Consider the following 25,787-nt stretch of genomic DNA (forward strand, 5'->3'; position numbering starts at 1 on the left):
ATATTCATAAGTATTCAAATTCACAGTACTTGACTTACAATAAAACTCATCTTTTCCTAGTGGCCCACTTACTAAACATTTAACGGTGGGCAAAACGGTTCCTCATCTTGCTGGAACTAAAAATAAAGAGAGATCATTCAGTGAATCATTATTTAAATACTGTAATTAGATATTTCAACATTACTCTACGATCCTGAAAACACTATTTAAGAAATCTAATGACTTTTAGCAATGCAAATTACTTACATTCATGGCTAAATTCTCATTCATGGCTTGCCTCACTTCATATTCTTCTACGGAATGTGGAGAAAATGAAAACATGTATGATAAATTGTCTGTTTTATAAAGAACCTTCTGAAAAAAGTTACAACACAAATTAGAATTAGTCTACTGACTGCTTATAACTTAAATTATAAAACTGGTTAACCATATATTAAGTGTATTATACATTAAATGGTTTTTTTAAACGTGTACTAGCATGATTTCATGGTAAATTAACATTTTTAGTATGTATTTTCATTATTGGCAAATTAACATTTTTAGTACCGGTATGTATTTTCATTATTGGCAAATTAACATTTTTTGTATGTATTTTCATTATTGTAAACTATCTCTCCGATGTCTAGAACTGTGTCCGAAAATCCCCATTAAGTTTTATGATGAAAGATGAAATGTGAAATTATTTTTTCAGGGTCCCATGGGGAGGTTTTAACCCATGTAGCAAATTGCTTTAAATTACCTTATACTACAGTAACAATAAAGCAAATTATTGTATTGCTTTTGGTGGAGCAAGCTCTTTAATATAGAAACAGTTCTCCATGATTTGAAGGATAGAAACAAATCCTTTATTTTATTTCTATATTGATGTATTTAACAGTTTGAGTCAGACTTTAAAATAACCTAGTCATATATGAGCACATAGCAAAAAAAATCATTGATGTTTGACAAGATTCAAATCTCAGCCTCCAGGACAGAGACCATGCACTCTGATGAATATAAAGTGTTATGGTGAATATGTAAAGATAACTTAATTTGTACAGTACAAAATCATAATTTATTTTTTATCTGTAATGGTAAGTGGGCTGAGAATGGTCTATAATCTGGCACTAAAACTGGTATAAATTAATAACACATAACAAAAAGTGTATAAAATCACTTTCATTGAGCAATAAAAATAGATAACATAAAACTGGAGTTTTATAACAAGAAACCAACAGCTGCAGGTATTAAGTTTTTGTACCATCTACCAAAAGAAATATTTGATATAAAAAACATTAGGTCTTTTAAAAAAAAACTTAAACTGTTACTAATTGATAGAGCATTTTACTCATTTGAAGAGTTTTACAACATGTAATTACATTAATTAAATTTTCCTGTTTTATTTAGTTTAACCAAGTATTTTTAATTAGTAATAAGCTGTTTTGACGCCATTCTGTATTTATGCATATATTTCATGTAGGTATATAATGTATAAATCTTGAATAAAGCTTTTCTGATTCTGATTCTGATTCTGATATCATGAAAACCATCCTAGTTTGGGTTTTTTATATACTGGCTTGGTATTAGGGTATTCTTTAACTAAGTAATAATCCTTCCACAAGGGACAAATTTCCCTAGAGGGAAGAAGCTATTATCATAGGAGGCATGCAAAGATCTAGACCTGGGACCTATTTACTTTTTCAATTTAACCAGAGGCCAAAAACTCTACTTGTTCAAATTTGTATGTATGTTATAAACAGGAGTTCAACTTTGAGGTTATGTGAAGAAATATTTAGAGGAATCAGTAAAAATAATAATAAATAGTTTCTAAGCAGTGGTGACAATCAAACAAATCTATTACAATGCATATGGATACAACTTGTGTATTAAATTTTTCCAACAGTTACCTGACAAAGTGGTTTTTCTTGCACTGATTATAGCATGCAAAGTAGGATAGCTAATTGCTGCATTTACTTACTTTTGAGTTTTGACTGCATTCCAGTATTCTAACCAAACAACACAAAACAGTATGCCTGTTTGAGAATAAGTTGGCAACACTTAAAGATACTACAACTACGGTCAGCTGGTGCAGTGTTTCCCATTTCGTTCAAGGCTTGGATCCTAAAGAATTCTTGAATAGTGTTTGAAAGACTAATTATTTATATGCTTTATAGGTAGTAACTCTAGGGAAATATAATGTGTAAAGCGAGTGCCAAGTGTCTTTGCTGCACTCAAGAAACTTTCCACACTTGCCTGCAGTTCGTACATTTCTCTCATGTGCAGCAAAGTGCCACTTCGCACACTAGTTACACAAATAACTATTACATTTAGTATACTTTAATTTTATTATTTAATTAAATAAACTAACATATTCAGGCCATTTTCATAGTTTAGGTAAGAAAATTGAGGATATAATAATTTTTTAATAATCATTTTATAGGTTTGTACCAACATGTGAAATAATTAGGACTAACACACGTTTGGGTAAAAGTAGTGAACTAGTGGCATTGACAGAGAATTTGACAATAGATCTGTATTGAAGGTTACAAATTTCAATGGCATGTCATTTCCAAACAGGAAAATATGTCTGTGCGCATTTTAAAGGAAAATTTCAGGCAAAGAAGTATTGTTAGTATTTATTATTATAATAGACTAACCAACACAAGTAGACTTCTCATTCCATTGAAAATGTTGAGGCTTGTTTATCGTGTCTAGTTCATGTTGGTGAAACTGAAAGCTAGTGTCGACAAAATTTTGATTCCATTATTTTAGGGTTAATTTCTAGATTTTTGCTTTACCTGTTTCCTTAAATTACCTTTGTACTTGTTATTGTTACCTTAAAGCCAGGTTTACACGATGCCAGTTGGTGAGACAGGTTGTCTTTGCCAGTTGTCATTCATGTCGTCACTGCAGGATTCTTGGAGGCCAGTTGTTCTTAGTCTACTCCTGGAGACAACTAAATTTCAGGGCAATTTTAAGGGCAGTTGTCAAAGCAATCGGCCTAAAATCCAGTTCTCCAGGAGTAGACTGAGGAGAGTGAGGACAACTGGCCTCCGACAATCCCGCATTCACGTAATAAATGACAACTGGCAAAGACAACCGTCTCACCAACTGGCATCAAGTAAACCCGGCTTTAGACAAACTATTGGGACAATAGTTCGATCATTAAGTGGAATTATTTCCAGCAATAAATTGGGGATTTATTTTTTTTATTTTTGTGGTTTAGATCATCCACGAAAGTTAATTGCTTGGTGAGTCCGTGGCTCAGTTGGTAGCGTCACGGACTTCGAGCCCAAGGCTGATTGTGGGTTCAGAACCTGGTAGCTGCTGCAAACATTTTATTAGTACTTTTGTACTTTACCGGCTCACCCCTTACCTTGCTGGATACGTTCCACAGGTTCCACGCACAGATCTGTAGGAGACGTAGGAATTGGCTAACTCAGGAACTCGCTAACTCGGTCGTGTGTCGGAACTGGCTAACTCCGGAACTGGCTAACCGTCTCAGTCAGGAATTGGCTAACTCCGGAACCCGCTAACTCGATTTTGTCTCGCGGCGGAATTCGCTAACTCTGGAAGTCGCTAACCCGGCCGCGCCCACTGCACGGAGCGTTGCCAACCTTGTACGACAAAATAATCGTACACTGCCGTATTTTCAAAATGTCAGTGTCAATAAAGATACAGTAAATGTTATTTTTTTTTGTTATCAATTCCACTTTTAACAGATAACTAGCCCAAAGTAATTCAAAAGACAATTAAAAAATCATGACAATTTTTTTTTTTTTATTAAACTGTACAATGGCCAGTTAAATGTTTATGATTTCGATCTTAAATATAAATGCCATCAGTATAAAAGAAAATAATAGGATATGAAAAATATTGAAATTTCAGTTTAATTGGTACTAAATAATCCTCTACGAAACTAAGCTAAAATACACGCAAGTTCTTAAACACGGAAACAGATGTATGTTACATGTTATAAAACCGTTTTTAGATTGTACACCTAAGCACCACTAGTAAAAAATAGTAGAAGATATAATATTCATATAATAAAACGTTACACGGTAATTTTAATTCACGATTCTTAATAAACAAATTGACGGATTTTCCTGATTTGAGTGTTGGGTTTCCTTTATATTGCTTTCACAATCGATATAAACTATACCAAGCCATTGCTTGGTTCACCATTCCCCAGTACTGAGCTTCACAATAGACAATAGCTTTGTTTTTGGATAACATTAAGTAATTTTAGCTATGACCACCAATTCATAGAATAGAATTGTAACAAACAAGAACGCCTGCGTCCATTTAGAATCAGCCTAGAGACAAACTCCAGACTTTTAAAAAGTAGGCCTACTGAAAGACGTAATTCAACAAAATTAAGAGGATGACCCCGGGTCTACACTAATAGCCTACGATAAAAAAAAATTTACAAGTTGTATTTATGCATAGACTAACTTTTAATGCAATCCATGAATACATTAGGCCTACCACTTTATAATGTATTGATAAATATTTATTTAAATTCAATAGCTCTATTTAAAAATACATTATCACTACAATGTAATTCTTTAGTGACGTTTAACGTGTAAATTTTATTATGATTTATGATTCAAGGTTACAAGCCTAGTATATAAAATACGAACTCAATAATTTTATTTGCAGAAATTTACAAAATGGTATTTATTCGAATAAAAGAAACAAATGGTGGACTACGAAAATAGATATTTCATAACATGTAATAGATCCAAATTAAATGTGCATTTTTATCTTTTTGCATACCAATAAGCTACTATTTAAGTAAGAAACCCACATATAAAACATACTCCCTTATATTAGTACATTTCTCATCCTTATGGATCAGCTGAGGACACTTTTATTGTTAGTTCTGTCCGGTGCACTGTCTTTAGAGGTCGTGTTTTGTTTACAATTGTTTCTTGTTTTCAGTAATTTAAAACCTCGTTTAACCAAATAAAACGTTCTAATCACAACCAATAACACGTCCCCTAGTTATATAACCAAACAGTAATGAACAAATCATGAAGTTAACCATAAAATAATAGAAACACAATTTTGTCGACACTAGCGATCAGTGTCACCGGACATGAACTAGACACGAAAAACGAGCTTCAAAGTTTACAATGGGATGTCAAGTTTACTTGTGTTGGTTAGTCTATGGTAAGACTATAATGCATTTTCCACAATAATAATCATAGGAATAATGTTAAAAATACTTCTAAATATATTTATTTTATCGACTACGTTGCTCTTACTCCTAATTAATCGTAGGATACGACATTATGGTACCGATACGATATAGGTACTACACTTTCGGCAACACTGGCCAAAAATATTCGTGCTTGGCTCCCATTGGACGGCTCGCGAGGCTTCTGATTGGGAGTTAGCGAGTTCCGCCGAGGGACCGAGTTAGCGACTTCCGTGCGAGGACGGAATTCGCTAACCCGGCTCTAGAGCGGGTTAGCGGGTTCCGGAGTTAGCCAATTCCGAAACCGAACAAGTTAGCGAGTTCCTCTCATCGACCAAATTTGAAGATAGGGCATTTAACATGGGGTTAGCGAGTTCCAGAGTTAGCCAATTCCGCGGACCCATCTGTAGTCTATGTGGATGGGCAAATGCAAGGTTAAAAAAGGCCTCCAACCTCTTTAAAAAAAAGATTGTGTTAATTAGAGTGACTAGCGGGATATGGGTGCGCACGAGAACCCTTTCCCCCACAAAAGTAGTTTTTGTTACTTGTACTGCCATCTGAATAGTTTATTTGCTGTTGGATTAGTTTAATACCACCTAGGGGTGTAACACTTAGTGTTGTTGGTATTTTTTAGTGTTGGTAGCTCTATACATGCTTGCCATCATGATTGACATGATCTATAACATAGATAAAACATACTCCCTTAGTAGATTTGTCATCCTTATGGAACAGCTGAAGCCAATTTTATTGTTAGTTCTGTACGTCCAACTGTAGAGGTTGTGTTTTGTTTACAATTTGTTTCTTGTTATTTCAGTCATTTAAAACCTCATTTAACCAAATAAAACGATATAATCATAAACAATAACTAGTCTCCTAAGTTAGTTATATAACCAAATAGTAAAGCACAAATCATGACAAAAACAAGCTTCAACATTTACAATGGGGATGAGGAGGCTACTTGTGTTGGTTAGTCTATGTCAATAACCAAGTCCATGTCTGTACTCAATGAATCTTTAGTGCTCTTGGCTACAGGCTTTATCCACCAGCAAGCATCATACCAGACAATTTATCTACTGATGAAACAGCTGATCTTAGTCAGAAACAAAGCTACATAGATCATTTCACACCATTTTGATTCTACACACATCCTTCGCTTATATTTGGGTTAAAATACGCACAAAAGTGGTGACTTAAAAATTAATTGATTGATGATACATCTCTGCAACCTGTCTTAGTCACATTCAAACGGATATCTGTGGTTGAGTGAATGATTATTTCTCTACCATATTTTTTACTGTAGCACTTAATAGTAAAGATTTTTTTACTATGTTGGTTATTGTAATTTTTGATTGCTTAAAAACCACAAAGATAGTCTCGTTTTACTGAAAAACAAATTTGCCTTAGATAAAAAGGACTGACATGAGAGAATCTTAAACAGTTTAATATTTACCATGTTTACGATGATTTTTATGTTCCATTAAGTTCATAGATTCAAAACCGTTTGCAAAATTAGTTCAAGGATCAACTATGAATTGAAATCAACTATGTTATAGTTTTTTTATTGAGATAAGCTTTTCTATAAAAATCGTAAAAAAGGATAAGCATAAAAGTATTTTGTGGGATGAAGACAGCAGCAGTAAACTTGGGATATCCACAGTCAGGACTTGCCAACAATGCTACTGAGTGGAGGATGAGGATGAAGAACTGCAACTGAAATTATAATAAAACACTATTTTAGTATGCATCAAACTTGGATATTATCATTATTCAAAATGCACACAGTTTTTTATGAGCTACTAGCCGAGTACCTGTCCTTCGTACGGGGCTGGCGTATGAGTAATAAATTTATTGCTTATCGCAGTCATACTCCTGCTTTGCATTTGCAATGGAAGAGGACATGTTTTAAGAAAATATGGTTTACTATAATTTACGGTATACTACAGTAACATCTACCATAGCCATAATGTTTTACCACTTCACCAACACAATAAAGAAAGATTGATTATTAAAAATTCACAAAATATCACAAATTATTCATGAAATTAAAAACATTAACATAACTGTAAACAATCCTACTTAGACAGTTCTCATTGCGTATTACAGTTTTTTGTTGCCGCTTAATTCAAATTAGCTGTTTTCATATAATGAAAAAAAATAATAGTGCTGTACCCTGTTGGTAAATCGTATAAATTTTTAATGCTTTTGCATATCATAGAACCAACTCTTTTAGTTGAAACAGCTGGCTAAATTCTTTATTTCCCTTTAAATATGAATACTCATAAGGTTAACATGGGGAACTGCAGAGCCACTGGGGCGGAGCCCGAAAGGATTTTTGAAATAGGAATATGCCTATATGTTAATCGGGAATGTGAGCTATCATCATGCCAAATTTCTTCCCAATCCGGACAGTATTTTTCGTGTTTACTTGTCACAAACATACATCCATACATCCAAACTTTCTCATTTATAATATTAGTAGAATAGTAGAATAAACTAGACAAACCTCTATTGGTATAAGAAAAAGTAGCAGTTGTAAATAAATTTAATTTTTCATTTTATGTTTGTTTATTACTAATTAACTATTTATAGATCATGGACTGTAGACAAAGGTGCTGAAAAAAGGCAGTGAGATTTGAAAAGAAAGTATTCAAAAAGATCTGTGGACCAAAGAAAGAAATACAGTCTGGTGAATCAAGCCTAAAGCAGAATTAATTCAATTGTTAGCAATTGTTTCTGAAAACCTCTGAAAGACGATTTTCATTTATTGATTTATAAATGAAATCAAAAGGGGACCTCAGGGACTGAAGTCCCGCGCTCTAACCACTACGCCAGCTCGCTCCCCATTGTACATGGAGTGTTGTTACGTCATGCATTAAACAGGCAAACCTATGGGTAAAAACCAATCTTAAAATTTTCTTGACTGAAAAACTGAAGAATCAACTCCAACACTGTTTTCCCTACAAAGTCTACTAAAACTAAATTCCACTCACCATCTGCAGTTGGGTGATATGTTTCTTCCACCAAATATCTTTCTTGTACTCTGGCCATACGTTGGTGATGAGGTAGTAACTATACATCACTATATGTACCACAGAATTCACCCAACCCACAAATGTGTCATGGCCACCTGTAAACAACAAATTCAATCAAGGAACATTCACAGAATAATAGTTAAACAGTTTACAAATAAGTTGAACAAAGCAAAAAATTGAGTTTTAGAATTTAAATAGTCAAACTAGACCCGGGTTGTTTTACAAAACCATTTCTAGGGCAGATCCCATTTAAAAACAGGATAAAAGTCCAATCTAAATTGCAAAATATTTTTGTACTAGGCCATGTGTTGTTAACAACAATTTCTTATATAACATGATGAAGAATCAGGTTGTTATGATAGGCCTACATTGTAAAAGTGAAACAGTTTGTCGCTTATGTAAATGTGGAAATACAATATTATTTTAGCATACTTTTGTAACAGAGCTTTAAGGAAAAATATGTGGGTTTAGATTATGTTACTCTTGTGTCCGATATATCGCCATTTTGAAAAAAGGGAGAAAAAGGGTGCGTGAGGCATTTAAAGAAAAAGAAAAGCTTTTTTCACAGCTGTGTCTAAGGAACATGTCGGCCTTAGTCACTAACAAGACTACAAGATCGCGCAGGACCGTCCGAAGGGGGGGGGGGGGCAACCGGGGCAAGCTGCCGCTAACCCTAGGGACGTCCCTGGGGTCGCGCCACTCATCCTACACTCATCCTTCACTCATATTTGGGTTAAAATACGCACATAGTGGCGTCCTCATTTTAAATAATTGATAATTGATAATTGTAATTAACGTGTGAAAAGAAAAAAAAACAGAAGGAATTCAATCTCAATAGGAATACTCAGTATGCAATAAGCCCTTGTCAGTATGGCTTCACCGAGGGGCAGTCAACAGTTGACATTATTGAAGAGGTGAAGGAAGCAGCGATGAGAAGGATTTCAACCACTACTGTGACACTCAATGTTCGAAACACACTTAATTCCAAAATCCCCCCAGGTACTGGACACTCTAGAGAACACCAGCATGTCCTTGAACACTCACTACACCACGACTTACATTTAACAGAAAATATCTAACCTACAGTGACAAGGTAAAAAATTTTGTTGTCATGATGAACAAAAACTTGAATTGGTCTGACCCCTATTAAACTCATTAATGCCAGTAACTTTCACCCAAGCCATACTGGGTTCATTGTTTATTTGTGGTAGGTCCTCCCAGGGTTAGCCACCTGTTAGTATAACCTTGTTATGGAATTGCACATGTACGGGTATTGAACCCACACATAAGAGCTACACTTGTCAAAGCAGCTTGTAAGTCTACTCTGCCACTATGGCACTGTGACACCCTTAGCCCGTTAGGCTGTAGTGCAATAGTGCTCACATGTAAGATTTGACATAATAACGCGCTGCAAAATGCCATGACAAGCTACACTCGTTAGGCCAGTGACACACTATCCCGTTTTGCTGGTCCGGTTAAACGGGACCCGTTTGGCGGGATGATTCAAACTCATGGGTTTTAATGGGAGCTGTCACATTGATGCGGTTGCGGCGCGTCGACGGGATGCACTGCAAGGTGCTGCAGTAGAACAGGACGACCGGACGACGGGATGAAAAGATAAATACATGCAGTTAAATGAGAGCTGTCACACTGTGCTGTTTTGCCGCGCACGTTTAGCATGTTCAACATGGACACGTTTTATGCAATTAAAATTAATTTACCAATTGTTATACAAGCTTTTTTATTTACTGTTCGTTTGACTTGAACGCACTTCTTCAAACAGAAAAAAAATAATAAATGGGTAGTCTCAAATAAATACAAATTTAACAAAATCTTAAAAGAATAAAACTATTAATTGTCCTAACCTTATTGTTATCGTTAATCTTTCTTCAGCACTGATTGAATTCCTGAATTGTGTACTGATCTTCGTTAAATGTGGCCTCAAAACGCGCAGCAGCTCATCAAAAGATTTTATGGACATTCTGCAATAATTACAAAAACTTGCGAGGATATTGCCTTATACTTTGATAAACTCTTAAACTGTTCATCTCTATCATTTTCGCAATGAAAATGGTGTACGCCTACGTAAGGTTTAGGCAACAAACAACTTGCTTCAAGAGCACAGACAAATTTCACTTTAGACAACATCGTAATGTTGTCGCTATCAAAAGTGCACTGCATGTGATGCTAGCGCTCTTCACTCAAAATTTGTTGCGTTGCGGTAGAACGGGAAAAGTGTGACAGGGCAATGTCAATGCGGTAAAAACGCATCCCGCTAAACCGCATCCTGCTAAACCGGATAGTGTGTCACCGGCCTTAAAGGGTTAAGGATGCTACATAAAATACTGGGATGTGGGAATAGTAGTAATATTACCTTCGTAGATCATTGTTAAGGGTAAGGACTTTGATTACCATGGAGAGTAATTCAAAGGTATATTATAAACAAAAAAAAGAAATTTGATAAAAGTAGACATACCTGGCAACCATTTAGCTCCACTCCAGGACAAAGCCACCATCCCAGTGTGGTGGTATATGTGCAGGAATGTCACCTGGCTATACTTCTTTCTTAGAACAAAAAATACCTGCAAAACAACACACAGTATAATTAGTAAATTAATTAGCAAAACAATAGAATAGTTTGAGTGTTAGGTTCAATCAATGGCCATCAAATCCCTTTAGAAGGAGGGTTGAATTTTGTCACGGTTAGGTATGGTGCATGACTATGCAAAGCTTGTTTTGAAATGCAACTCACAAAAAATGTATCCATCCTTTTAAACTTCCACCTGTACCGTTGAGTGTGTATTCAGCTGAACCTCTCCCACAAGCTCTAACACAGATATGCAAAGCGAACTCCTCATGAGTTGCACCACACCAGTTGTGACTGGGACGGGATTCGAACCATACAACTTGTGGCCGGAGAGGCGACACCGTAGCCAGCTCAGCTATTTATCAGATCAAAGGTCTGCATTAGCAACACCAGTCAACCCAAAGCCCAAGCTGGTCAATGTTGTTGTTATAAACGTTACTCATAGGTTGCAGCACATGTCAGATAATTTACAGCTGTTTTTATTAAGTTATACTGTATTCACGTATACAGGGTGTTTTTTTTTTAACTTGCTTCTTTATTTATGTAAAAACTGCAATAGATAGAAATATGCAGTTTGCGGGAATCGTCTATTGACGTAGGGGCAACACTTATTGTGAATTTAATGTGAAGTTCTCATTCACTCCCTTTCTCCCCCTACCCTTTACTTAAAATTTTTAAATTACAAGGTACCCCTTTTGAAAAAAAAAGATTGGCGCAAACTAGAGATCTCTACGTCAATCCTATCAAAAGTTGTGGCAGTTCAAAATTTGAATTCTTTGCCCCCTTTATTAAGAAAAACTAGTTTTTTAAAACTGCTGTAGCTCGAAAACGCTAAGAGCTAGCAAAAATTAGAAAGAATTTTCATGGTTAGGAAATAGGGAATTAAATTTACTACAAATCTTAAGCGTTTTCTGAAAATCGCACTCCTTCGCCTTAAAAAATCGTCCTACTTCTAAAATTTGTACATTTCTCTGAATTTTTACGGTTTTTAATTTAACAAGAATTTTTTAAACAAGCATACCAGCTAGTCACACCAGCTAGGGACAACAAGTTAACAAAGAGGGACAACAAGTTGTCATCCTTTTTTGACAACCAAAAAAGACTTACAGCTGTATTGCTCTTTCCTTTCAAACCTTCTAAACTGTCTGTCTTGCTTTTACAAGATTTGTTACTGTATCTACTTCTACCAACCCAAAAAGGTTAGCTTGGAATTAATTTAGTTGTGAATCGCAACAAGAATGGTTTACATTAAGTTTAATAATTAATTGCTAAAATGTTACTCACTGTGTCTAGTAAATCAGTCACCTTCAGCAGGTAGTATAAGTAAACTATAAATGCAATCTGAAAAAATCAACATCAATGGATTAAATATACAAGTCTATTTTTATATGAATCAACATTAATTTCACGGAAGAAAATTCCCCCTACTCCTGCAATAAACCTAGGAAATCTGTGAATTTCCACTATAAGTAACACATATTGCCTGGACAAACGTTGTTAACCGATATTAACATGAAACAAACTCACTTTTACCTCATAAATTTTCATGTCTAGTACTTCAGAAATCATTGTAACTGTCTCTTCAATAGTTGTCAATAGTCTCTATAGCAGTAAAAACTTAAATAAAATCATTGTAAAATCGTTATTTGGCTTTTTGTGTAGAGAAGAGTCTGATACAAAGATACAGTAGTAGCGAAAGATGTTGAGTTTTAAAAATTGAGAACTGGAATTACACATGAAAATGCACTCTGAAACATTTGGCGATTTGCAGGATTTGAACATGGGCTCCTAAAAAGTCCCATGCTAGCTATCACCAGTTTCCTGGTCTACTGAAACCTCAGTTTGAATTCAACTATAAGAACAGTTGTTCAGTTGTAAGTTGCTTATTTAGGCTACCATTGATAAAACCAAAAATATTTTTTTACATTTGGTAAAATAATGAAATAGAAATGGTAGCCTAAATGTTGTAAATTTCATGATAGTTTTATATTTGCCCCTGGATCATCAGAATAGACAAGATAAGTGTTACTGATACAACCATAAGGGATTTTTTAATAGCTATCATTCTGAACTGATCAGAAAATGTGCTCTAATTTCTGTTCTAAACCCTTTATATGGGACTATTAGTCTTGACACCGTACACAAAAACGTTGTGAAAAAAATGTACACTCCCGCCAAGAATGAATTGAATTTCGTGATTAGATTTCTTTGGTCTCAGTCGCCATTGGCTGTTGACGTGAAAGAAGTCGAGAGTTTGGATGTAAAAATGTTTGTAAAAAGTAGATGCAGTGTGGAGGTGGTCGTAAACATGTGCACGATGTCTTGTAAAATGTAGGCTGGCTGCAGTCATTGATCAGTCTTGTTTGAGGCACTGACTAAACTTAGGGAGATTTTGTCTCAAAATGACACAGCGAATTGCGAACAAATGACTGAGCGATTGCTGAACTGATAGGGGACATCTCTATAAGGCTGTCAAGAGTTATGGTAAACCCTTAATAGTCTTAAATCCGCCAGAGATTATTTGAATTTTATTACTTTCTCAGTGGAAACTGACGATTACCCACTGCTCGCCTCTTTGTACAAAAATGGGCGGTCTTATGTAAACTCTGTAAGCCACTTATGCACATTTTATACGTTGAAAGTAATTCATTTTATACAAATTCAAACAAAGGTTGAACTCCTACAGAAACTTAATGGCAAAAAGTGGTTCATACTTGGTAGAAGAGTCAACTATTCACAATGTTTCATGCACTATGACAAAACTAATAGTCCCCTAGGGGTGGAAACCGACTAGAATAGAAGGAATGAAGTAAAGAATACAGTAGTGGTCTCAGATTTGAAGCAGCTTGCTTAAGGACACCTAAATCTACAGACAACCCTGGTACACAATAAATCATTCTGACAGCAACACAAGAGCGTAAACCTTTATTTTTAAATGTCATAGTGAAAGAACCTACGTTTCACCATAAGTACAGTAACTGAAAGAAATGTTGCAGTTATATTGCCAACAGAGATACTAAATTGATAACAACAACTAGAAAATAAGTAAGGTGAGGCATTAAAGTGCCTACTGTAGCAAGATTTCAGAAAGACTAAAATAAATCATTGAATTAGTCATGTTTTAGGGAATTTAGAAAACCTGATTGGATATACTTAATAAAAAATGTTATCTCTTTTCAACTAAAAAGGTACTCACACTCCTTGTGTGTGGAGTGATTTCTTTGTCCACAGGTTCACAAAAGTAGTTGTAATCTCGCCCCCAACCTAGTATAAAACCCTGAAACAAACATAAATATACAGATACTTTAAGCTTACAAAATGAAAGTTAAATGACATAAAATCCTGCTAAATCATAATTTTCTGTAAGAAAATACATAGAAAATATTGTCAAAATGTCTCTCATCAGTTTCCTTTATACTTTGTGCAAAATTAAAATTACTATAACCTATAACTTTTTTTTCAAATTTAGATCTTCACCCACGCTTGGCCATTGAAGAAAAACCTGAAATTTAATATGATAATAAAAAACTTAAACACCAACTTTAAGAGACAGTTTGAACACAGAATAGTCTTTAAACTGCTAATTGGTATTTGATAGATGAAGTAAAACATGAGGGGAAAATTACTTATTGAAAAACGAATCACAAACTAAAATAGCTTCCTAAACCATAGGAAGCTCAATTAGCTACAACGCTACAACATAGAATAGGCAAAACTTTACCCCTATAAACATGTAGGTGCTGGCAACAACTTGAAATACATTATAGACTAAGAGTATCTTGTCCAGGTTGAAAGGTTTGCGGTTCGCCATCAGTCTCGGGCCCCAACACTGTACGAACATGTTGTACGCCACTAGGAGGGCCAGGGTGGGGAACGGACTGCCCATCATGGGCAGGTCCGCCGTGCGGCTATCTGGAAACAACGACAAAATGTAAAAACAGTGAGTGATGATTTTTGTAACAAGTTGTTGGCCTATTTGTAACCTTGCATGTGTGTCCACATAGGCCTTGAGTCTGTGTATACTTATCCAGTAAACCAAGCGGTGAGCCAGTACTTGAGTGAACTGTTCTGGCACTAACCTACAATATTACTGCAAATGGAGCCGTAGTATCTCATACTATCAACTGAGCCATCAACTCACAAAGGTGTACTATAGCACCAATGTATAAATACATTATATTCATTCTTTACATACAGACAGGGACACAAGTTACTTTTCCTACAGTTACCTAATAATGTACATGTTCTCTCACTGATTTGAGAAAGCAAAGTGGCCAATTCGCTCATCTGTGAGACAACATTGTCTCACTCCAGATTTTCAACGCGAAGGCACGAAATAGTGAGCGCGTAACATGCAGACAAGGTCTTATGCGCGCGAAATAAGTTGGCAGCACTGGCTGTAAATCAGCTGGTCAGCTGTTGTACTGTTGTATCATTAAATGTCATATTAAAATTTCACTTCTGTGTAAAAATATGTTACGTTTCTTTACCAATTTATTTGTTTTATGGTAACTGTAGGAAAAATATAATGTGCAACTCAAGTGCAAAGTGCAATTGCCTCACTCGAGAAACCATTCCTCACTCGCCTACGGCTCGTGAGTAAGTATTTCTCTCAAGTGGGTCAATTGCTCACTTTGCTCACTAGTTGCACAATTAACTATTTTACCTGAACATAAGTTAACATTAATGGGTATAAAATGGAGAGAGTTGCCATGTGTAGCTATTATTGATTAACCCTTCATGGGTGTCTTTGATTTACAAGCACGATTGTCACTAAGGAGTTTTTCCGTGTATTGAAACATTAGACAAACAATGCTATTTACACATATCTTAATATAAAAGGTATAAATACCATGTTTTATTAATAAAATTGTCCGCCCAATCAATAAAAACTTTTACTTGAGATATTTAAACATCTAACAACATAGGTGACACACAGAACTACACTTTGGGAACCCTCCGTGCGATTGGTGACACATGGAAGCTGGCTCCGTGCTACTCAACTCTTCAGGCTTCAGCTGATTAATAGGGTTAGTGTGGAGGAGGGGTGAGTGCAAAATAATGTTAAATTGGTTCCTCAAGGTGAGGTACAGATACTCTTGAAACTGGTGGCCGGTGATATAATATATATTTTGCTATAAAAAGCAAATGTGCCCAAAAGACTTATTAACAAAACTATCAACACTAATATATATTTTAACTTCAATAAACCAAAAATATTTTTTTGTATCTGAAATGTTGTCTTTTAAGTAATGTGTAGCACTAATTAATCCTGTTCCACATATCTCTTTACTCATCCAATTTAAGTACAGTGGTCCAGTATTTTTCTATGGGAAACGATAATATAGTAGAAAAGCTAGACACAGACAACAATCAAAAACTTGAATCATCCATCTCTAAAACAAAGTAAATAAAAATACTGTGGGTAGTTAAACAATTCATTATCTGGACCTTCAATGGAACAAAGATTAATCAAAAATGTTGGGTTGTTGGACAAAATAATCAAAATTTTACATAGATTACTGTCTAAATGTGTCTAAAATTACAATAAATTAACATACAACAAGTATTTTTGAGAAAACTAACTAAACTAATTTGTTATTTTATTTGAATTAGATTGCAATTGCTAGTTCTGTAATAGTACACTTAACTGTCCAACAAATTGTATTTTGAATGTTAAACAATATTCCAATTTACAATAACTTTTACAGATTCTTTTAACCAAAAGCAGTATTTATATTAGTGATGCTAGTTAACATAATAACATACAACATTTACATTTATAACAAAGATTTGAACACAATCTTGTATTTTTATTCTTCTAGTTGGGAGAAAATGACTAATTGACATTTCAAAAGCAACGTGGTGTTGTTATTGTTGAGTGCATTGACCCCAAAAATTAAAACAGTGTAAGGCTTGATTATTCAAAAATGTCCGGCTATTCTCCCTAGGGTCAATGACCTCTCAAAGTTACCTTACACTTTGACTGACATTGAATGGCCAGTGTCATTGTGTGTGACCAATGCCACAAATCTGATCTTTACATCAGAATTACAATTTGAAACTTACTGATACTGATAAGTGACTGGTTTTGATATTTTAATCGGAGCAAGATTTACCATAGCGTTTTTGGTTCACCAATATTACTTAGTTAAAAATGAGATTTTCAAAATAAGTTGTTGATATTTTAAACAATAAAATTATTTTAATGGTTCCACAATTTTATGGAACAGGTTGAAAGGAGAATGTTACTTCATTTGAGAAAATTTGTGGAAAACGAAAGTAGTTGTCTTTAAAGGTGTTCTATTTTGAATTTCTTTTATAACATATTTTATATATCATAGGGCATGGTGACAATTTTACTTTGTGTAAAATCTCATCATACTAATATTATAAATGTGAAAATTTGTGTGTTTGTTTGTTTGTTTGTATGTTTGTTTGTTTGAAGTTCAATCGGATTGGGTTAAAATTTGGTAAGATGATAGCTTACATTCCCGATTAGCATATAGACATATTCTTATCTCAAAAATCCTTTCGGGCTCCCCCCCAGTTGCTTTAGAGTTTCCCATGTTAACCTTATGGAGTACCGGTATTCATATTTAAAAGGAATTAAAGAATTTTGCCAGCTATTTCAATTTGGTTCTATGATATTCAATAGTATTTAAAGGGTATAAGGTTTACCAACAGTGTGCAGCACTATTAATTCTTTTTGCATTTATGATAACAGCTAATTTGAACCAAGCAGCAACAAAAAGCTGTGAGACCTTTACTTTTTTCTATTGTTTAAGTGCAGTGGTAGAACATTATGGCCATGGCAGATGTGCTACTATAGTATACCGTAAATTATAATAAACCAAATTTTCTTAAAATGTGTCCTCTCCCATTGCAAACGCAAAGCACGAGTATAACCGCAATGAGCATTTTATATTTATGAACCAATCCCATACGAAGGACGGGTACCCTCTAGATTAATAATAAATATCTCTTGATTTGCAACGAGCTCACTTCTTAAGCATCCAAATGTTCTAAAAATTAAAAATTACATTCTATTTACAGTTGAAAAAAACAATAATCATTAAAGAATTGTTTGTAAATGAAACATTGCAAGTAAAATTGTAGGTTAAAATATGTATCAAGAACTTAATGTCAGAGTAGATTTTTTTGCTCTTTTTGAATGTATAATTTACTCATGACATGTTTAAACTAAACCATATTATTAAAACCCATACTAAAACTAAGGGATAGTTGCCTACCATTCCCAGAGATAATGCAGCCACTGTGATTTATTTATAACAATTAATTTACAGAACAGTAACTAGAACGAACAATTTCTGAGGTTGTTGGTTAGGTCAAAACCTTCATATAAATTTGTAACAATATTGTAAAACTAGTTTGTAACCACAGGTTCTCCTGCCAGGATGACCATGGACTACAACATTAGAATTAAACAGTTTATTATTATAATGTAAACCAAAACAAATCACACAACTTGATGCTTGGCAGTTTCCTAATTTTTAACTTTAACTTTTAAGTATGATCTTTGACTATTGAAACAACTAGAAATTCTATCGATATGTTAAAGTTGTCGTCAGTTCATCAAAATTGTCTTGGTTGATGTGAGCCACCGACAGATTGTGCTGATCTAAATTACTTATTTCTGTCTATATAAATTTTTGCACCAAATAAAACTGATGTAACGACTTATTGTGAGCAATAGCAACTGTTATGACCATTAACTATATCAGCAACAAAAAGTAAGGTAGAAAATAGAATTGTAGACACAAGCGCATTCTCTGTGACTGGCTCACACAATTAAGTTAATTTAAAAAAATTGGCAACAGCCGATCCATATGGATGGTATGTCATCTTCCAGGGCCCTGTTTCATAAAAATACTAGTCTAGTAATTACTAGTCTAGTAAATACCAGTCCCGTATTTACCTGTCCTACTAATTTGTGTTTCATAAACGTTTTTATACCGCTAGTAAATACTAGTGTATTTTACTAGTCACGTGACCAAAACTACTAGTCACATGACCAACTTTACAAGGTAAACTTTGTAAACAAATTTCTAACCTCAATCACGGGTTTTCAAACCCTTTATAAAGGATTTTAATTTTGTTTTCATTTGATACAAAAAGTAAATAGTTGTAGAAACGCAGTGTTTTCTTTTAATAATAACTATATAGACACATAAGTAAAACAATCACACATTATTTATCAAACCGCTATTATTTTATGTTCATCAATGAGCCCGCCGACGGCGCCGCGCGCTGCAATCAACACGGTGATTGCAGTAGCCGGTTGTAGGCCTAGTTGCGGCGCTCAACAGTTGGGTGGAAGTTGATCTGTTGCTGCCGCATTCGCTGTGATTTGTATAGTTTTTGTTTTATTCCAACATATAAAATTAAGCTTGCTATGAGTAAAGAAAAGAAGGCTCAAATTTTGAATGTAATTAAATCGTCTAAGGACATTTTGTTTATTTGAACGGTTTCAAGTACCCTTACCTATGTTTTCAAATATTCGAATGCATAAGGATATTTGGGTTGAAAACCATTTGGTGATATTCTAATTTTGAGTCTACAAACCACGAATAATAAGCCTAAACGTTTATTGATGTAACAAATAATTGCAACGCCGTTACAAGCAATGGAGAAGTAGGTTTTCAAGTATAGTAAAACATGACATAGCTGTTAAGGCATGTTAAGGCTTGTTAAGGCTAGGGCGTAGCTCAGAGGTAGAGTTCTCGCTAGTCATATAGCGGGTCCCTGGCTCAAATCCACGCCACTCACTATACTTTTTATTCCATAAATTAAACTTTTACATTTTTTTACATTAAAATAAGAGCTCTAAACAACATATAATTTTTTTTTTACTTTGAATAACAAATTCAGAATACCAAAATGGATTAAAAGTAATGTTTTTATGATGAGCAGTTCAGTTCAACGCCCAAAAATCAAATATAGGCCTACAAAATTGTTAGTACATCACAGGGTTTTAGCTATTTAAGGAAGCAAATAATAAGCACCTCAAAAAATACAATGCAACTCCTCTTTAAAATTGTCTTACTATTATTAAAATGTAGAGCCTATTAAAATACCTATATTAACAGTACCTATTAAAATGTCTTTAAATAAAACCGAGAGCCTTTGGGTGTAAAATAATCTGATTAATGTTGCAATGTTGGATACATTTGTTACATATTTGCATGCAATACGTTATGCGGTTTTAATTTGGTTTCTCTCAAAGCTTATACAATTTTTCTATTTAACTCAAGTAAAATTAGACTAAAATTTCACAGAAATTGATAACTTATAATTAATTCTAATAGGGCGATTGTACATACATTATAAAATTCTATTTCTCTCATTGTGTACTACGCCACATTTATTGATTGTAATTTATATCTAATAATTATCATTTTAGCACTCACAGATCTATTTTTATCTTAAATTGCAAACGTGAGCCAATTCGTACTTGCAAAAAGAACTTAATGATTATTTTTTTTTATGATGTGAGTAATGAAATAACTCTCTTTCCAAAAATACTAGTCTACTTCAAATAATACGGGTGTAGAGAGGTTGGTAGAAAATGGCAAGTATTTACCAGTGTAATTTACAAGAGTAAAACTTTATGAAACCCATTGCTGTCTACATTAGTAAAAACCACTAGTAATACTAGTCCCTACACTAGTAACTAGTATTTTACACTAGTAGGTTTTTGAAACGTAGACTTGTAAAATACACTAGTATTACTAGTCCATGGACTAGTAAATACTAGACTAGTAGTTTTATGAAACAGGGCCCAGTAGACAATCCAATAGTCAATGGTACAATCTATGTCTTTAGTTCTGTTATGGTATTGCTAACAGTTATTTACAGTCCAGAAGTTCCCGACGATGGGAATAACAGGAGCAAGTCTCAGAAAATCACTTTCGGTACAAGCTATGAATGATGCTTTTCATCACGACGCAAAAATTCTCACATATGGAATGACAGACCTCAGTAAAATTAAAACTGTTATATTTCCTATTTAAAATTGATTTAATCTAGAAATAAAACAATTATGTTGGATAACAAGGTGACAATCCGAAATTCAAGTTCAATGTCATGTTCTATGTGCAGTAAATACACAATTGCGACAATTCATAACAAGACATGACAGTTTTATAATGAGTTAAAAATTAACATTTATTTCAAATCTCACTTACCTCCCAGATCTTCATTTACATAGCGGTAGGTTTCATACAACTTTCTCAATAATAATGCCATGTTCCTTTACCTGTGTAAACAAACACAATTTTAGTTTTCATGCTTCAGGGTGATCAGCCACTGACTGTAAATACTTTTATAAATAGTCAAAGGTAAAGGTAATTACTATCTTTTTTAACTCAAAGTATGTTATTGGGTACTTGGAAAAAAATTTTAAACTACAAACTAATATATACCCATACAAAAAGTTATAACTTTCAGACGAGTTTTAGGGAAAAAGTTAATACAACTTATTTTAAAAGCTGTTTAAACTTGTTGAGTACTTCATGTATTTTGACATAACTGAGTCTTGATGAAAGTCAACTTTCAACACTACCCGTTTATTTTAGGTTTGGCATTGATTGATTGAGTTGAGACAGCCCTTGTCTCTAGTCATGTTGGCCACATGTGGAACCTTATTTGGTACCACTGAGCTTGTCTGGAAGTAAGTGGTGAACTGCAGCATCCTGTCTACGAGTTAGTTCTTTTTGAAGCAAGTCTCTGCCACTTCCCATAGTTCCAAAGAGTGCTTGCTTTCTCTTACCTCATTCATACATGAGCAGTTGGGAAGAACAGCTTGCGGTGGACTCATCGTGGATTCTAAGCCCATATAAATTCAGGAAGCCACAACTTGTGATCTGTATGAGTTGCCTCATGTTGAGTTGTACAGCGTTGGAGGCAACTGTAGGGAAGGGAGGAGTGAGCTTGCTTACCCTGTGATGCTGAAGCCTAACCCATCTTCACTTGAACCCAGACATACTGACTGACATGCGTACCAACAAGAAAATCTACAGATTGGCTGTGGTACTAGAAGGTCGGAGGCATTAACCAGATTTTCCGCGTCCTATATCCTACTCCTGTGTCCAGGGATCCATAAGTGTGTCACCTTGTTGCTCCTACCCAGAGATGTTGCGAGGAAGTCCCAGACCACCTTGGAGTTTAACTTGCAGGAGTTAAGTGCCATAAATACTGTTTATGAAAATGGATATGGAAAGTCCCTGAAGCCCTGCCTCAGATTCTCTCTAGCAAACGCATGATCACAGTGATCTCATACTGGAACAATTTTGAAGGTACCCCCATAGGGAGACAAAAATCCACCTCTGCTCACCAACTCTAACCCCTAACAAATATTTTACATCGGAACTATTGGTTTACCATTCCAGTTCATCATGTAAAAGGGGATTCCCTTTGGACACCCACTTCTTCCTAAATGGAAGAAGGATGGTAAAAGGCTTGGCAAAGGGGGATCTGACCCGCATGTGGTCTGAGGGCATGTCCAAAACCTCCCTTCTTAGCAACTGAGGGATCAGAGAATGAATGTCACAGCATCCTTCTGTGCCCAGAACTGAATCACTGAATCTTTGATTGGCATTTTAGCTGCCCCCTCCCTTCCAAAAACTCTGCCAAATACAGGTTAACTCCTTATGAGTTTCACACTGTTCTTGACCAAAGTTCAAGGTGATCCCTCGATTCATGGTGCTGTCTCCTTGGGAGACTACCTCTCTGACCACTCGGCTATTGACCAGAGTTAATGATCTACTGCAATAACAATAATTAAAGGTGAACCCATACAATCAAAACAATTTTCCTGAAGAGCGTTTAGTGGAAACGCTAAATTAAGAATGAAAAAATTAAATATTTTACTATTAAAACAAAATGTATCTAATTAAATAGTATGCGTACGAGCAAAATCTGAATCAGAATCTGAAACCAGAATGAAGTATTCATTTCGGTAAGCAGGTGCCTGCGCGTGGGCTCGGAAACCGGCAGCCACTACGGCCACTTCCATTTGAAAGCAAGGGCCATTCCTGCCGCCGAAAATCTGAATCGGCGTGCATTCTGGACGTACAATAGGCCAGAGCTTAGTGGTAGAGCCCCTTCTAAAATAAATGGTAGTCAGCTTTGTTGAAGTTTGACATAATGGTTGGATTACATCTCTGTCAGGCATTCTGCTACTTTTGACATATTATTACTGTACTTTGTGTGTTTCAAAATAAATAAATCTTTGAATTTGAAGATTTTTGTGACCATTAAGTGTTTAAAAAATGTTAACGTAGGATGGATATAGTAAAAATTTGTTTGGTATAATTCATTTAAATTTCATGGGAAGTGTCAGTCACATAATATTATTTCTTAAAACAGACTTGAAAATCTGTTAACCTAAACTGACTTAAATATCTAATGTCATGTAAGTGTGCTTAAAATGTTACTACCACTACTAAATAAAAATAATATTATTTTTTGGTGGGTCCCCATAAACAAATATTTTTATGTAACTTTACATACAATCAAAACACAAAACAATAACAATTGAGGGACCACTCTGGTAGTCCATTAATTTAAAGTTTTGAAATTTAAATAAAACAGTGAGAACCAATGCAATTTACCAAAATGTATGAGTTTGAATTTCATTTGTATGTTGTTGTTGGTAACTAAAACCGTCTAATATTACATCTCTAACAGACAGTCTTTAAAAGGCAGCCACACTGGTAATAAAACTATCAGTAAAATTTGAACTAAAACTAAAACTTATTAAAACATTTTAACAACAAAGCCAATTTAAAGAACTTAAAAGTTAATGTAAAATCTAGCAAACATTCCTACCCAGTGTTAAATAAATCAGTAAACTTGAACTTACAAAAACTAAAATTGAAAGTTGACTTACACTCAACACAGTCGGAGATACACTGACGTTAACTACATGGGACGACGGTGACCAATCACTACGGGGGAGTTAAGGAGACAGACCTATTGCACTAACTGACTCTCTCGCTTAGAATCAAGACCTCAACAGGAAGCCATTTGGAATGCTAATTGTCAACTTTGACCCCCAAATATATTGTCTAGCCAGTCCAGTAAAACAAATACGTGTCCCAGATATCACTTAGTTGCGTTATATAATTGCAACATGTAAACGCACAGCAACAATAGCGGAATTTGCATGTGTGAATATGCAAAAAACATTTCAACTGCAATCAATTGTAGGGAAACTTCCTTGGTTTTAATTAAGTGAATGCTAGCAAAACGGCTGATTGCTTAGTGTAGTAATTTTAGGTGTAGTAAAAGGCAGAAGTTTAGTTTTCAACCTATATTTACAACTCAAGTTTTAAAAATATACGTATAATACAAGCCTATATATACATTAGATAAACTAACCTTAAAGTAACCTAATGTCTCTAAGGATACCCTATGGTTAACACAATTGAACTTGTACGATTTAAACGTCTAGGTAAATGAATCAGTACAGAGAGTAAAACTTGAATATCACATTGGTGGCAGGGATTGACAATTAAACTATACTAGCGGAAACCAAAATAGGCAGGTGTCGTTAGTTTTTTGTGTAAAATTTAATAGCTGATACCTTGAAAGTTCAATACTGTTTTCTTTTTTAAATATTAATGTTGATTTTCTCCATTACCTGATGATATGGTAGCCACTAGTATAATTTTGGCAAGAAAGGAAAAATATAATATTTATTAAATATCGAAAATCATTTCTACTATCACTACTTAATTCAAGTCAATATTAAGACACACAGTAGAAATTTGGGGTTAAGCTTTGAAAGACAAATCTCGTATTTCATGCTTTTCAACAATGATAGCAAGACAAAGCACATTATTTCAATATCCACCTATAATAGATATATTGACAATTTTAGAGAGCCATGCATAAGAAAGATATTAGGAACATGACAAACATCAAGAATTGCTCGACAATAATGTCTATATAATTACGTAACATGGCTTTTTACCATATTTATCCATTTCTCTACCTTGAAAAGGCTCAAGAAGGGATCGTTTGAATTCCAAGTTTTACAAAATTCAAGGTAATAAGGCCAGTGCCTTAAGTCAAGCTTTAAAATATTTTATAGGTCAAGAATTAAATATTTGACTATTTTGCATCAATAGTATTGGACTTTTGGCCTTATGCAAAAGTCGTTTTATCTTGAAGATTTCAATAATTTCAAAATTAAAAATTTGAAAACCAAGACATAAGCTTTGTACATTTTGAAAAAAAAATGTACTTTCTAAAATGACTGACTCTCTTGGTTAGAACTGGGCACCTAAAGTCACCTAAGCAAAGTTATACAAGACCAGAATTTCACCTCCCTCTCTTTAAAAAAATTATACTATTCTCAATTAGAAAGTTTCTACTGATTGCTTAAACTACAAATATCACATTATTCAAGCTCAATAACTTTAATAGGTAGCACAATAATTAAGTTGTACGATTAAACTCTGTTTTATCAACAGCAATAATATGACATATTTTTTTTTAGCTAGAGAGTGTTGATGTGTAATATTTATTTAGAACTATTTGACAAACATATTGTGTCTACATCAACACAATTTTCAGGGTAGCTGAGTGATTATAGTGTCTTTCAGATCTGAAAGTCACTGGTTCAATTACAAGCGAGATTGTAACTAAATCCCGATGCCATTAGTTTGTGGACTATCAATTAATGATACTAACAAAACAAAGGTCAACGTTAGGTAGTAACAAGACCAAGGTTTGGCCCATTCCATTACAAAAAAGAAAAACAAAAAAAAAACACCACAGGCATTATTGGTCATAAATATTACTGAATATACCTGAAAATAGGTGTTTACCTCACGATTGTGGTCGTTCCTGTGCGAGGCGAAGTCGAGTGTGGGATAACCATCCGGTAAACACATTTTGGACGAGTGGTGTACGATATTTTACGCCGTACTACTCTAAGCTAACTTAACAATAAAAA

At 34.5% G+C, this 25,787-nt stretch overlaps 1 protein-coding gene across 1 annotated transcript in view; it reads right to left on the bottom strand.

Moving 5' to 3' along the window:
• LOC128995690 (uncharacterized) overlaps nucleotides 1-23,883 on the bottom strand; it is a 36,754-nt gene extending 12,871 nt beyond the window's left edge. The window contains exons 1-8 of the mRNA XM_054420708.1: nucleotides 23,715-23,883; nucleotides 21,010-21,080; nucleotides 14,523-14,713; nucleotides 13,998-14,078; nucleotides 12,086-12,142; nucleotides 10,691-10,796; nucleotides 8,173-8,309; nucleotides 6,726-6,892 (exon numbers count right to left, since the gene is read on the bottom strand). Coding sequence (XP_054276683.1) covers nucleotides 6,726-6,892; nucleotides 8,173-8,309; nucleotides 10,691-10,796; nucleotides 12,086-12,142; nucleotides 13,998-14,078; nucleotides 14,523-14,713; nucleotides 21,010-21,070 — 800 coding nt within the window. The 5' untranslated portion in view covers nucleotides 21,071-21,080; nucleotides 23,715-23,883. The remainder of the gene's footprint in view (nucleotides 1-6,725; nucleotides 6,893-8,172; nucleotides 8,310-10,690; nucleotides 10,797-12,085; nucleotides 12,143-13,997; nucleotides 14,079-14,522; nucleotides 14,714-21,009; nucleotides 21,081-23,714) is intronic.
• Between the last annotated feature and the right edge of the window lie 1,904 nt (nucleotides 23,884-25,787).

Source organism: Macrosteles quadrilineatus, unplaced genomic scaffold (genome assembly GCF_028750875.1).
Source record: "Macrosteles quadrilineatus isolate MER2022 unplaced genomic scaffold, UCM_ALF_1.0 Scaffold_5__1_contigs__length_97177068, whole genome shotgun sequence".
NCBI classification, from domain to species: Eukaryota; Metazoa; Arthropoda; class Insecta; order Hemiptera; family Cicadellidae; genus Macrosteles; species Macrosteles quadrilineatus.